This window comes from Mauremys mutica, chromosome 3, assembly GCF_020497125.1.
Source record: "Mauremys mutica isolate MM-2020 ecotype Southern chromosome 3, ASM2049712v1, whole genome shotgun sequence".
NCBI lineage: Eukaryota > Metazoa > Chordata > Testudines > Geoemydidae > Mauremys > Mauremys mutica.
The window spans coordinates 85,373,182-85,388,376 of record NC_059074.1 but is presented as its reverse complement, the minus strand read 5'-3'; the positions used below and the strand labels follow the sequence as shown (position 1 = coordinate 85,388,376).

Sequence of the window (15,195 nt, the reverse complement as noted above, 5' to 3'; positions counted from 1 at the left end):
CAGTATGGCTATTCTTGTGTTTATGTTCCTATATATGACTGCCCTATCCTCATTATTTACCACTTATAGGCTTATACAATTGGTAGGATTTTTTTGTTTCCAATATACTTTAGAAACTCCTCACTGTCCCTAGCCCTGCCAACCATGGATTTTTCCCTAAAGACTTTAGCTTCTTTTATCAATATTCTATACTTGTATCAATTGCTGCTTATTTCCCAAGCTAGATAGGAGGAAGTTTGTATCTAGAACAGTGCAGATATTGCACAGCCACCAAGGAGAACAGACTGTATACTGTCTTCAAGGCATGGTTTGAGCAAACCTTGTATTTTCATTTACACTACAGTCTCCTTTAAACTGCTCTAGAAGTTCAAATGATGCCGCTTTAAGCAGCCACTTATACTCCTCTGGCCCTCAGATACGTGACAATTTGAGCCCCATACATTTCAGCTGAAAAAGCAAATTAGTGAAAAATTAGATCAAGAAAGGCAGAGCAGCCTGGACAGAACTGTATTTTACTGTATCTGCCAGTGAATATATAGTAGCCAGAAGGCTATAGATTAATGTCTGTACATAGTGGCATTCCAGAATTAGGAATATATACCTAAAGGTCATCAATTTACCTTTAAACCGAACCATGGGTTAAAGAACCTGAATATGAAAACTAAATTGAGAACAGGACATTTGTTAGCCACAATGAAATTTAGTTCAAATGGCATATACTAATGAGATGCTGCAGCCTTTAATCATAGATATTTATGGAAGTTTCAGTTACTAACCTGGTCTGATCCTTTGATTTAAGATCACACTATCTGACACATTAACCTTAGTAAGAAACTTGGAGAATCTGTTAGCCATGCTGAACAAATAAGTTGCCCTTTCAAAGTAGTTTGCTAGTTCCAGAATTTGTTCTTGAGTTAAATACTACTATTTGGAGGCAGTCTTCTCCATTTCATAATCAATTAGTAAGAATTCAGATTGCCTCTTAACTTATGGCACGAGATATATGTGTTATGTAAGATGCCCACACAGCCAACATCTGTGTTTAAAGCCACATGTTCATTACAAATCAGTGACTACTGACAGACTTGAACTTCAGTGAGCCAGATACTCAAGTACACTGTTAGCTGAACTGGAGAGAGAGTGTTTAATACACATTGGCTATATGTTTATTACTCCCTTCTGCTGGTGCAATGTCAGACCTGTTCAAATTTGTTTCCTGTGGATGGCTTGCTTATGGAGAGTACTATTACTGTAGATTCATTTTTCCTTTAAGAGACAAAAATAGGGGTTATGCTGTGTGCACAGTTTAGCTAGTTATGTATTTTTTGCAGCCATGGATTCGTAACAGATTAAACAGCAATGAAGTACAAGACTGCAGATGCTGGAGGTTTTCCAATACAATTTCTTCAGGAGTTTCTCACAAGCTATTTTTTTATTAATATATTTATGACAACTGAAACTTTTGTATTGTGAAGGACTGCCTCCAAGGTGCAGTTTGTAGTCCTTGTAGTGAAATGAAAGTGAAATCAATCTTTATTTTCCACACCTTTCATTTGACTGAAAAATTTAAAAGTTAAAATCTAGAGTCATACACAAAACAGGCAGGCAAGTGTTTTTGCCTCACTTTTTGGAATGTGGGGAAGCAGTTGAAAGAAGTGCAGAAGATTCTTTTCCTTAGTATAAGTCATTCAAGATTCATGCAGCACAGCTGCAGAAACCAGGGGGGAGGAATTCCAGAGATTTCAAGGAATCTGAAGATTTGTTTACAGATGTCCTTAGTTCAGCAGCTATACTTGCTTTCCAGAGCAATTAGTGTGATTTCTATATTTCATGTAGATGCAACAAAGCTAGCTTTGAAATTAAGTTTTCAGTTAGTCTTCCCACACACTACTGAACATAATCCTTGTACATGTTTGAGCCCTAAGTGGGAGATTTCTATTGATCCCAAGTCAATGTCTACTGATCAAGTAAATTCATCATAGAACTAGACAGATATAAAGCTAGTTCCTTAATCCTTCGAGATGCAGAACAAGACAAGCAGTAGTGCAAAACCTTTATAAAATGATTCATGATAATTGAGCACAAATGTGAAACGTTTACAGTTGAGACACCGCAAGATGTAGACATCAGATAAAAATCTGGAGACTAGAACTAGGAATGACTACTTCTTGGAAGAATATAATTATGTATATGCTTGTGTAAAACAAAGTACTTTGTTGGAATATTGGCTTACCTGAGTACATAAGCTTCCTGCTTGTCAGTTTTTGTCACACTTATGATCAAACAATGCACATTCTCCAAAAGTTTGTCCCACTCAAACCTATAAAAGAAATCAGTAAGTCAAAGCTAATTTAAACACCAAGAGATTTTTGCCACAGAATTCAATTTAATTCTATAGTTAAGGTATGGTATCATTTTTATGATGAAGACTTTATATTAAAAGCTGTAAACCACAAGAAATATCACATCTAACACCTTCAAATTTAGTTTTGGTAAATGTAGTTTACTGCCCCACTTTGAGGTTACACATCAGCTAGCTGGTTTCCACCAGTTTTATTTTTAAGCCCCCATGGCTTAATTGACACTGCATATGGATTTAAAGCCATCACAACCGCTCCTTCCTCTGGAGAAGTATACAGCCACACTCGGTTAATTAGTTGCTTCCATACTTTGCTAGAGAAGATTCATAAACCAATTCCCTTACATTTTTGCAGCAGGTACTCTTCAGCTCAGCTAACCACTCATTCCTCCACCATCCAATGGCACTAGTTCCTTGTAATTTGTAGACAATACCCTCTGGCATTAACTGGTAGTCAGGAATCCTTTTCCCACATGCTAATTGACCATGGCAAGTCACAAACTGACAGCTTACCCATCTGTTCAACAAGACAGTTTAGCTACCCAATTGTGGTTTCAAATATTAACACTTTAGACATTCTTGGAGATGAAAGATGAGGAGTATTAATTTGCTTGTGCATTGTAAATAGTATTGACATAATCCTTCCATTCCCATTTTACCAGGAAATAAGACAATAAGTAGCAACATCCAAAACGAACCTGTAAAAATACCTGCAATGTTTTTATGTTATAATTAAGCTATTATAAAAACTTCCATCTATAGTCACAGCAACTACTTAGCAAACATGACTAGTTTGGTTAGAGATGGACAACCTGCATTTGAGCTACAGAAGTTTCAGTTAGAGTGCATTCCAACCAATATTCTTCATACAAAGTTCCAGCTACCCTGACTGTGAACAAGTGCTATAAACTTCTGAAGAACCATGGTCTAGACTAGAGATCAAAAATTACTAGGTGGCCACTAAGAAAAACCAGCCATGTAACCTTGGGCAAGTCATTTAATCTGTGCCTCAGTTCCCTGTTTTCCAGAAGGGGTATATTTCCTTTGTCTCAACTGTATGCTCTTTGGGGAAAGGACTGTTTATATATCTGGACAGAGCCTAGAACAATAGAAGGTAATAAAGGTAATAACTGGAGATATACCAATCTCATAGAACTGGAAGGGACCTTGAAAGGTCATCGAGTCCAGCCCCCTGCCTTTGCTAGCAGGACCAATTTTTGCCCCAGATCCCTAAGTGGCCCCCTCAAGGATTGAACTCACAACCCTAGGTTTAGCAGGCCAATGCTCAAACCACTGAGCTATCCCTCCTCCCAGAACTCTGACCATCATTTCAAATGAGATTAACATCTAGTTTTAGTGACATGATCCGTGATAACTGGCATACAGGAGTAGTATAGAATGTTGTCTAAATCTGTGTGAACAAGCCATTTGCTTTTCTTTTTTTAAATAAAAACCAATTCCCCCCCCGTCTTAACACAACAAATCAAGTTTTTTAGTGCCACTTTAAGCAGTTTCATGACATGAACATTAATAAGTTTTATTTAGGTTAGCCTTCTGTGGGGCAGGATTAAAAAAAGTGTAGTCCACATAGGATAACCCACCGGATTATAATGCCCTGGTAATCACAGGATGATGCACTAGGACAGGTTGTCTCTCCACCCCAACACACAAACTAGTTTCAATGAATAAAGTGAAACCTCGTCAATTAAGACCAAAACTTAAATTTATACACCATAATGTAGAGAATATTTACTATTAGAACACTATTTTTAAGCTTAAGCACAAAAAAATATACTGGCCACTGGTACACATTGCTCATCTCTAAACAAAACGTCATACTGAAACTTCAGACTCCCAGAACTTCTCCTACATTTATCTAATGTGTAACTTCCATGGAAGTTAAGATTTCAAACAATGCAAACCACAAAAAGTGTTAAGATCCATAGCTACTGAAACTTGGTAAAGCTAAACATTTGATAGCTTCATCATGAAAAAGCTACGCATCCATACTTATAAATCTCTTCTATAAGTGATCAGTGTTAACTACAGCCACCACTAAACACCAACTAATTTCTTAATGAATGACAACATATAAAAATGTAACAGGCAAGCCACCACACACCAGTTACTTCACCTGACTGTTTAACATTTAAAACTTGCATTTAATGGCAATAAATTGAGTAATCAGAATATGGTGCACACTGAAATAAAGCATTGTTTCACAACTATGAAATTAATGCCAAATTCCAGTTTAGCAGTAAAAACCCATTCGTCGACGTATAATGCCGGTTCAAAGTTGAACTCAAATGAGAGAAGCAGAAAGTGTGCAACTGAAGAAAAATTCATTTGAGAGTTAAACCTTTAAAGATTAAAGCAGTAACTTTCAGTTGAACTCAACTCAGCACTAAACACTTCCAGCAACCCATTTTATAGTCTACCAACTATATTACTTCAGTCTATAATCAGTTATTTGAAATGAAGGAATCTAAAATGCAAAGCAGGTGTTTGTGTTTTTTTAAAAAGTCTAAGGTGCTGAAGTAGCTATAAAAAACTAGGAGACTTAATTTAGTTCAACTGAATATATTAATCTGCATCTCCTGTCAGTTACTTATCTAGCTGCCACTCTGTTCACTTTCTAGTCTAGGTGCCCCTTATTACCACTCAAGGGGTCAGGCCTTGTGCCTTTACCTCTCTTGGGAGGATTTCTGCCATTCTCTCACTCTTAGGGCTTGGGTACACTGGAGAGTTGCAGCACTGGTGGAGGCTTTACAGCACTGCAACTTAGTAACTGTCCACACCTGCAAGGCACATCCAGCATGCAACTCCCTGGCTGCAGCGCTGGCTGTACACCTGGTCTGCTTGGGGTATAACGAGTGCAGCAGTGCTGCTCGTCAAGTGTGGCCACACACTTGGCCTCCAGGGTATTAGGAGTTATTGGCCTCCAGGGTATTAGGACATATCCCAGAATGCTTTTAACGAAATTACTCTTTGTTTTGTTATAATGCCTCTTTGTTTTGTTGTGAACTCCGGGCTCCGGGAGCTGCTTACCTAAAAAAACAAACAGCTCTTGTTTGCTGTGATCAATCTGTAAATGACTGAACAATCAATTGAGATAACCCACTACCTTGCTGTGAATGAGGCAGGCAGGGGGATGAATGTCTATAGCTTAGTGTTTGCTTGAGGAGAGAAACAGCAAGGGGGAGAAAGGGAGTCCGTTGGAGCAGCTGCTTATCTGGTCTGCAGGCTATTTGCAGTTAAGAGTGAATGAGGGGTCAAGGAAATGTTCAGATTTTGCAAGGCAGGGAGCTGACAGTGTCGGCTCCAAAAATCCACTCTCCCTCCCCCCCCCGCTCCCTGTCACACTCCACCCCACCCTCATTTTTTGAAAAGCACGTTGCTGCCACTTGAATGCTGGGATAGCTGCCCATAATGCACCACTCCCAACAGCTCTGCAAATGTTGCCACACTGCAGCACTAGTAGCTGTGAGTGTGGCCACACACCAGCACTTTCCCTACACAGCTGTACGAACACAGCTGTAACTCCCAGCACTGCACATCTACAAGTGTAGCCAAGCCCTTAGATCTGGTTGCAGTACCCTGTGTAACAGTGCTTACCCAGGTTCTGGCACCTGTAGTTCTTCCCTTAGGGAGTCTCACCAGTTGTGTAGAGTGACAAAACAGCCTTCTTGAAGAGAAAGTTGTTCTGCAATAAGACTAAAGGTATGAGGAAAAAGGGTTTTAACAAATGTTCATGCATGTCCATTTTACACTAAAGGCTAATCATCACCTGATGGTACCTTAACTTCTGACACCAGTAGGCGCTTGCCTCTTAGGCTAGCAGCACTACACAGCACCACTGTAAGCTCTGTCATGTAACCATCACCTAAGTCTGCTTGCTCCATAAGCTCCCCACTACCCAACACCAACAGTCTTACTTTGAAAGAACTCTAGCAGATTTAAAAATTCCTATGTGCAGAGGACATTCTGTCCTGGCACTGCCGCAATCTCCCTCAAATGTTCGTAGAGAAGGGGATTATCTAGGGTCATTCTTCCCTTCCTGCTTATTTTTCCTTACAGACTTCCTATTACACTTAAGCAATGTATTTATGCAGTAAACATCCCAATCACCAGACCACCATTCAGTATTTGTAAGTTTAAAAAAGCAGCTTCAACTCCATCAGTACTGCTTTAGGGCACATTTAAATTAAACAATTTATTAAGAAAATGCTACTTAATCTATAAAATTATGCTGGGTTTCTTGGTTAAACTATATCAAATTAAAATGCACATTTCTGAATATCCTTGTAGCTGCCAAGCACAAATTCTAGGAAGTCCATTACTGTCTGACAGGTAGTTTAGCTGACCCCAACTTCTCTCCCACCTCCCACTTTGCTCTAGACTGCTAACTTCACAAAGTTAGTTAACAAGCTTTGACAATCCATAAAATTTTGTTATGAAATTTTAAAACAATCTCTTAGTTAACCTATCTAAAGATACTCCTAAATCTCAGTGCATCTCATAGCAAGTTTTGAGTAGTGTATGCAGGTGGATTTGGTTTAAATCAAACCAATTTAAATCACTAGTCAGGAAGACTCAATTTAATCATTGATTTCTACATAAGAATGCATTCTTGTTGGTTATTAACAACCTTAATACATTTCTTCACAACTCAGATAGATGTACGTTTCATTTTTAGAAGGTACACGCTATACATTTTTAAAATGACTGATTTTGAAAACTTTTCAGATTAGTTTTACAGCTATATCAGAAAAGGATTGATTGGTTATTTCATTTACCAAAGGTAATTGAAGCAGATATTTATGAAGTCACTGGGAGGTGAACTTCTCCAATTCAATGGGTTAATCAATATTTGCAGGACTGTCTTGCCATGCTGTATCAGGAGAACATCACCAGACATTTAAATTTTATTTAACTAAAATGTTATGTATTTTAGATTTTTCTCTTTAACAGCAAACATTTTAACAAAACAAGAATATGAATTTTTGAATTTAGTTAAATATTCAAGTTTTTTAAATCAGGTTAGTTTTAACAAAAAATAGTTAAACTAAATATTTTTTAAAACAAATTAAATCGACTGTCAGCCAGGTCAACATGAAAAACTTCAAATATTGGCTTCTGCAGCTAACTCAGTGATCTTCATCTTCCTGTTTGTTTATAATCTGGAAAAGAAAAACAAGCTTTCCTGCTTTTTCAGGTCCAAAATGATTTCTCAATTTGGAATGAATTAGTCCAAAGCAAGAAAATATTTCTACACCAGCAGAAGAAGCTACTGCTGTTAAAAGTGAGAGTATCACTTCAACGGTCTCTGAATCCAAGTGCTTAAGCGACTTCCACCAGTTCACTGGTGTGACTCTTTAAAATATCAGCAGCAAACATATTTCTTGAATGCTTCTTATTCCCAAACTAGGTCTCTTTACAGCCTGCTGCCATTAAAGGGTCTCCCTTCTGAGAATTGTATGGTAGATCTCAAATCAATGAAGGCTACACTCAGAAAGACCAAGATTTCTGAAATATGCGGCTCAAACAGTTTCACTTTTGTTTCTACTGCCAGTACCCCCTTCACATTTATCTCCAGACTACACCTTTACCCAGTTATAACGCCACCCGATATAACACGAATTTGGATATATTGGGGTAAAGCAGTGCTTGGGGGGCGGGGCTGCACGCTCCAGTGGATCAAATCAAGTTCAATATAACGTGGTTTCACCTATAACGCAGTAAGATTTTTTGGCTCTCAAGGACAGCGTTATATTGAGGTAGAGGTGTACTTTTTGTGAAGATCTATTCCACCCCCAACGATCTTCTATTAATTGAACTTTTTTAAACTTTGCACTTTTAGAGAGGTATGGGATTGATTCTGTGTACACAAATTTGCAGAGGGACAATAGGTTTGAGGTCTTATTTCTCACCTCTATATATTTATTTAAAAACATTTTTCCTGTTAACAAGCATGCTCTCTCTGGAGACAAATCCACAGTTTGAGAACTGCAAAACTAAGCATCTCTGACGGTATCTTCTAGACTGAGCACTGAGTCCCATTGGGTAGATAGAAAGATTAACCTAAATCTATACACAAGCCCCTGGAGCCCCAGAAAATTGGGTCCCTAATCCATGAACTATTGGAACTCATTTACAAAACTTTTCTTAAACATTACATGAATATATTCTCATACTATAGAATTAGGTGCAATGTTTTGTTGGGTTCTGTTGTCAAAGTAGTTTTCTTCCCAATGATGCAGGCAGTTGGTGATTGAACATTTGCAGCCATTTAATAAAACAGCTCTTCAGAACTGCCAATGTTTTTCAATACAAAATGAATGAGACCCCAGTCCAGCAAGAGTGGGAAGTGTCCATATAGCATGGCTGCCAGTTTCATTGTCCCAACAGGACATGCGAAGGGGGGAAAAAAACCTCTGAAGGAGCCATGAACAGAGGCAGTTAAGAGAATTTGAGGGTTGTAGCTGTGCTTGAAGGTAGCAAGACTTGGTGAGTGGTGCAGTTGTTTTGTCTGTAGGTTGTCTGACTTTTCTGTCTGCAAGCTGCGTAACTGGGCAGAGTGCCCCCATTTCAACAACTGAGAGATCTGTTTGTTGGTGCCTTGGTAAGAGCTGGGAGGACTGGTCTACGCTACAGAGTTAGGCCAACATAATGCATCTCTTCACTACCAGATCTCTCCCGCCAACATAACTTGCCTGCTACCTTGACTTACTTTAACTCCACAAGAAGTGATACACTTCACATAATTAAGTCAACATAATGGCAGTGTAAATACTGTCTTGCTTACATTGTTTTAACTGGCCTCCAGGAGGTATCCCACAATGCTCTACTATGATCACTTTGGTCACCATTCTCAACTCTGCTGCCCAGCAGCTAGGTACACAGGAAAGAGCCCCTCCCCGGTAAACTTCTGAATTTCCATTTGCGTGGTGAGCTTGCTTGCCCAGCTGATCATGCCGGTTCCATGCTCCAAACATACTCCTGACTGGAGTATACAGAATTGGTGGATCTCCTGGGTCTGTGGGGAGCAAAGACTGTCCAGGCACAGCTCAGATCAAGCCACAGAAATGTGGATATCTATGAGAACATCTCTCATAGCATGGAGAAGGGCTACCAAAGGGCTCTGCAGCAGCGCTGTGTGAAAGCAAAGGAGCTGCAGCAGGCATAGCAGACAGGTGAACAGTCACTCTGGTTCAGCACCGCAGACATACCACTTTTACAAGGAACTGCATGCTGTTCTTTAATGACCCCACCAAAACCTCCAAGAGCAGCATGGATACCTCTGAGGAGTTAAGAGTCCCAGGCCACACTAAGGACGACAACAATGGGAGACAGACGAGCAGGGGATCCACTGTATAAGAACAGCCATCTTGGGTCTGACCAAAGGTCCATTATCTCAGTATCCTGTCTTCTGACAGTGCCAATGCCAGGTGCCCCAGAGCAAATGAGCCGAACAGGTAATCAGGTGATCCATCCCTGGTTGTCCAGTCCCAGCTTCTGGCAAACAGAGGCTAGGGTAGGGACACCATCCCTGCCTAATAGCCATGGATGGACCTATCTGCCATGAACTTATCGAGTGCTTTTTTGAACCCTGTTATATAGTCTTCACCTTCACAACATCCTCTGGCAAGGAGTTCTACCAAGTTGACTGTGTTGTGTGGAAAAAGTACTTCCTTTTGTTTTAAACCTGATGCCTATTAATTTGGTGACCCCTAGTTCTTGCATTATGAGAAGGCATAAATAACGCTTCCTTATTTGCTTTCTCCACACCAGTCATGATTTTATCGACCTCTATCTTATCCCCAGTAATCTCTTTTCCAAGCTGAAAAGTCCCGGTCTTAATCTCTCCTCATATGGAAGCCATTCCATATGCATCATTTTTGTTGTCCTTTTCTGAACCTTGTCCAATTCCAATACATCTTTTTTGAGATGGAGCGACCACATCTGCATGCAGTATTCTAGATGTGGGCATACCATAGATTTACATAGCAGCAATATGATATTTTCTGGTATTTTGTCATGGAGAGCCAGGAGCTGTTTACAACCCTAGAGAAGTCCAGCCAAGTGCAGAGGAGCAGCACGGCTGAGTGTGATTCCAGGGAAAGAACCTCTGCTGAGTAAGCACTTACCATAAATATTGTGCAAGGAGATGGGGGGGGTCACATCTTATGTTTTTGTTTTTTTATTTAAAAACAGTTGCAGCAGAGTGGCTACCTGCTTCCCAGTGCCTGGACCAGCTAAGCAGAGGGTGCACTGCAAAACATTGTGTACAGAGGGATGTCCTGGGAATCCTCCATAGAGATCTCCAGGAAACTATCATGCAGGTACTCTAATCCATTGTAGAAGGTTTCTGGGGAAGACTGACTTATTTCTTCCACCATGGTACAACACTTTCGCATACCACTCCAGTATTAATTTAGCAAGCATCATCACAGTACACAGCATAAGGACACTTGCAGCAGCAGCTGTTCCCTTGCAGCACATTACTTTCAGGAGCATATCAGCTAGGGTTATCTATGGGAGACAGTGGTAGTATTCACTTCAATTGCTCGACCCACAAACACTAGCGCCTGTGGGCTCCCTCTTGTTTTTCCATCCCTTCCCCCATGCTTGACACTACATGGCTGTAGTCTGGGTGGCAGGGGTTGGCATTGCCCACACAAAAACTGTAAGCCTAGGGCAGACATGGTGCAAGGACACAGGTCAAGGGCTGCTCCTGGGCACCCTGTCCCCCGGCGCAGGGCAGGTAGATGCTCCAGGCCTCCCTGTGTCCCCGGGCTACCCTGGGAGGCTAACAGTGGCAGGGGAAGAAAAGGAAAATGTTTCAGTGGACATAGGCCATCACATGCAGACACATACCCCACACCGCCTCGGCTTGTAGTTTGGAAGGGAGAATGCCAGTCCCTGACCTCCAGACAATGTTCATGTTAGAAAGAGAAGGTGGCATGGTCCCCTGGGAACCTACAGTTCTGCTGCAGGTCATGTCGTCCCCTCCCGGCCCCCCCGCCCACTGCAGATGGTCCAGCTCCCTTGCCCTACTCACCATGGCTAGCGCAGCAAACAAGTTCAATGAACACCTTGTAGAAATGAAAGTGTTCTGTTTTACACTTGCATGGATTCAGGGGAAGAATTTTTATATGGCAAGTTTGCACTGACAATGATCCCTTTGTGCTGTGCCTGTTTTAGAGCTGAAAGTGTAGCCTTTACACTTCCTCCACACCAGTGGAGAGGGTCTCCCAGATAAGAAAGGCAAAAGAGAATGCATAACATTTAATGAAAGGAGTACCTTTGGGACAGTGGAAACTGAGCAGAGGGCATGGAGGATTGCTCTTGCAGAGAACATGGACACAGACATTATGAGGAAGAGAAATGCCTGTAAGAATGAGCATGGCACAGAGAAGGTAATGATGGGGATTCTGAAGGAACAAGACATGTTGAGGCATCTGATTGACCTATAGGAGAAACTGCTTGAGGCTTGACTCCCTCTGCAGCCCCTGCAGAACTGCATTCCAACATCGCTTTACTTCTCCCCCTCCCCCACATTCCAGTAGGTGTGGGGGGCAAATGCAATATCCCTTCTGCTCAGCCTCACGCAAAGATGCACAGAATCTCAGCCACAGATACGGATTTTTAAAGAGATGAATGTGTGCCCCCCGCCACCATATTCCCATCTTTCCAAGGTTTAATTCTTTGTCAAATTTTTTTTTGCATGCACACACACTAAAAGTCCAGGTCTTGAAAATGAAATATTAATTCAAAGTGTGGAGAGGCAGGGGGAAACTGAGGCACAGGGGTGTGAGTACAACCTCAAAGACACGGAGTGATGGGTGGACGCCAGGAGTCCTGGTTCCCATCCCTTCCACACTCTAAGCAGCAGCCCACGCTCACCTCAGGGCTGGTCTACACTACGGGGGAAAATCGATCTAAGATACGCAACTTCAGCTACGTGACTAACGTAGCTGAAGTCGAAGTATCTTAAATCGAATTACCTACCATCCTCACTGCGCAGGATCGATGTCCGCGGCTCCCCATGTCAACTCCGCTACCGCCGTTCGGGTTGGTGGAGTTCCGGAGTCGACAGGAGCTCATTCGGGGATCGATTGCTACCCGCTGATACGGCGGGTAGTGAAGACGTACCCTCACTCATGGCAGCCACTGTTTCAGCCCCCAACCCAGATGAGTTGCTGGGTCAATGCATATTCCCCAGGCATCAAGCACACCCCCCATTCACCAGCAGTACCTTTGGAAGGGCCAAGGCTGAATGGAATGTTTCCCCAGTGATGGTCTTCCAGCAGTAGGTTGGGAGGCAGTTCTAATGGTGCTAGTGAGTGGGGGCTGCAAGTTATTTTCAGAGCAAAGCAACAGGTATTTTTTCCAAGGTAACGTCACTACATACACAGCAGTCACAGCAAGGTTCAAACTATTGGTAGGCACAACACAGAAAAGCACCACACATTACTGTGGGTCATTGTAAAAGGTTGTGCTCACCACCGTGGCACCTCCTGCTGGTTTCTTTGACAATTAGCTCTGTCCATCAGCAGGGCATCCTCCTCTTGTTGTGTCTCACTTTCCATCACTGCTTCTCCACCGTCTCTGGGGACCCACGTTGTCCCAGACTATGGCATCCTCTTCAGGGCATGGCCCTCCGGCTGTGCCCCAACTCTGTTCTCTCTCCCTTCCAGATGAACCAGCAGTCCTTCACCTGGCTTCTTGCTGCAGTGGCAAACTGCAGCCCCTAGTCCAGCCCCTTGCTCGGGGCAAACTGCAGTCCTTTGGCTGGCCACTTCCCTTGGCGGCCAGTGTGGCAAAGGGGGAGCAGGGGCCTGCTACTCTGGGCCCCAACCCAGGGACCCTATAGCATGTGCTCACTGCCTCTCCTTCTCTGCTGCTACCTGCTTTACCTGGGCCACTTCCCCATAGCCCCAGCACTTACTTGGCCCCTGTATCAAGGCCACAGTCTGGGAGCCAGACAGGATGGAGCTCTGCTTGCTCCCCTAACCCTACCCAGCACGGCTGTCCCAGGTACTTCTCTCTACAGGCAGCCAGTCTGCTCTAGGGACACTCTTCCCTGCAGCCCTTCTTACAGGACCCAGCCTGGCCCCGATTGGCTGCTTCTAAGCCTTCCTCTGGTTGGTTGGGTTTTGCACAGCTGCTCCAAGGGCTGCTATTAACCCTTTGCCAGACAATGAGGCGCACTGCCCTGTCACAGTCATTAATAGAATGGGTTTTCATAGTTTGAGATTCGCTGACATGAAGCAGTGTCTCTTCAAATGGCCAAAGGCACATTCACCATTCTGCACTTGCTGAGCCTATTGTTTAACCGCTCATTGCTGCAGTCCAGATATCTGGTGTACGGCTTCATGAACAATGGGAGTAAGGGGTAGGCTGGATCTCCCAGGATCACTATTGGCATTTCAACATCAATGGTGATTTTGCAATCTGGAAAACAAGTCCTTGCTTACAGCTTTCTGAGTAGACCCGTGGTTCTTAAAGATGCATGCGTCAGAGATCTTCCCGGACAATCCCACGCTGTCAGTAAAACCTCCCTAGTGATCCACCAGCACCTGCACCACCACAGAAAAGTATCCTTTGCTCTTTATGTACTCTGTGGCAATGGTGGTCTGGTGCCAATATGGATATGCATGCTATCACTCCACTGCAGTTGGAGAACCCCACTGCAGCAAAACCATCCAGTATCTCCTGCACATTGCCCAGAGTGACAACCTTTCTTAGGAGAAGATGATTAACGGCTCTGCATACTTGGATCACAGCAACCTGCACAGTGGATTTCCCAACTACAAATTGATTCCCCACTCACCAGTAGCAATCTGGCATTACAAGCTTCCACACAGCAATCGCCACTTGCTTTTCCCCACTATCAGAGCACGTCTCATTTTAGTGTTGCTGCACTGCAGGGCTGGGGAGGGCTCAGCACACAGTTCCTGGAAAGTGGCCTTGTGTATAAAAGTTCTGCAGCCACTCATCATCCCATACTTGCATAACGATGCAATCCCACCAATCAGCTTGTTTCTCAGGAGCATAATTGGCACACCACTGTGTTCAGCTGCTGCACAACTGCCAACAACCAGGAATTGTTTTGTTCCATGGCTTCCAGCAAGGCTACCTGAAGGACACTGCAATGTTCCATGCAGCAGCTCCTCTCTGAAAATACCACCAGATAAGATGCAGTTTTTGTAATGCTCACAATAATAGTGCACAGCTGTCTGGATCCAATATTTCACTAGAGATGGTATATGTGCAGTTATGCCAGCCTTTTGGAAAAAGGTGCAAAATATTATGGATTGCAGATAAAATCAGGGGAGGGAGAAAAGTGTATCATGGGATGTTGAAGCCATGTTCCCAGTCACCCCTGTTTGCAAGCCTTTCCCAAACCTCCCTGCAGCTATGCATGCAAGCACTGCTAGTGAGGATGCACTCCACTGACACAAGGACCACGGCGTGGACATGCACAAACTACTTAATTACTCCGGTGCCTGTATGTCAACTTAAGTTTGTAGACATGCCCTGAGACTGAAATGTGGAGCATTGATCAGACCCACTGTCTGAAGTCTGATTTAACTGCTGCCTGGTGGTGAGGGGCAGAGCTGAAATGAGCTAAGCAGGGTGACTTGGTATAAAAAGTCAGTTCCCAGGCAAATTGCAGAGCCATAAATAGGGGCCCCACTCAGATTTCAAGATGACCAGCAACAGAACAGTTGTGCTGACTTGCCACAGATGTGCCATGTTTTCTTTCCTGAAGTCAGAAGTGACTTCCTGTGCATGAAATGCAAGTTGATAGCTGTGGTGGAGGAAGATTC

The 15,195-nt window shown here is 42.9% G+C and overlaps 1 protein-coding gene across 3 annotated transcripts in view; it reads right to left on the bottom strand.

Moving 5' to 3' along the window:
* The window catches only part of AMD1 (adenosylmethionine decarboxylase 1), a 43,200-nt gene that overhangs the window by 14,118 nt on the left and 13,887 nt on the right, over positions 1-15,195 (bottom strand). For 2 of the 3 annotated variants that reach the window (XM_045010411.1, XM_045010412.1), the window contains exon 3: positions 2,234-2,320. In XM_045010411.1, the coding sequence (XP_044866346.1) occupies positions 2,234-2,320 (87 nt within the window). Of the gene's footprint in view, positions 1-2,233; positions 2,321-5,974; positions 6,000-15,195 lie in introns of those variants that run through there. The other variant, XM_045010413.1, reaches the window with a different exon arrangement.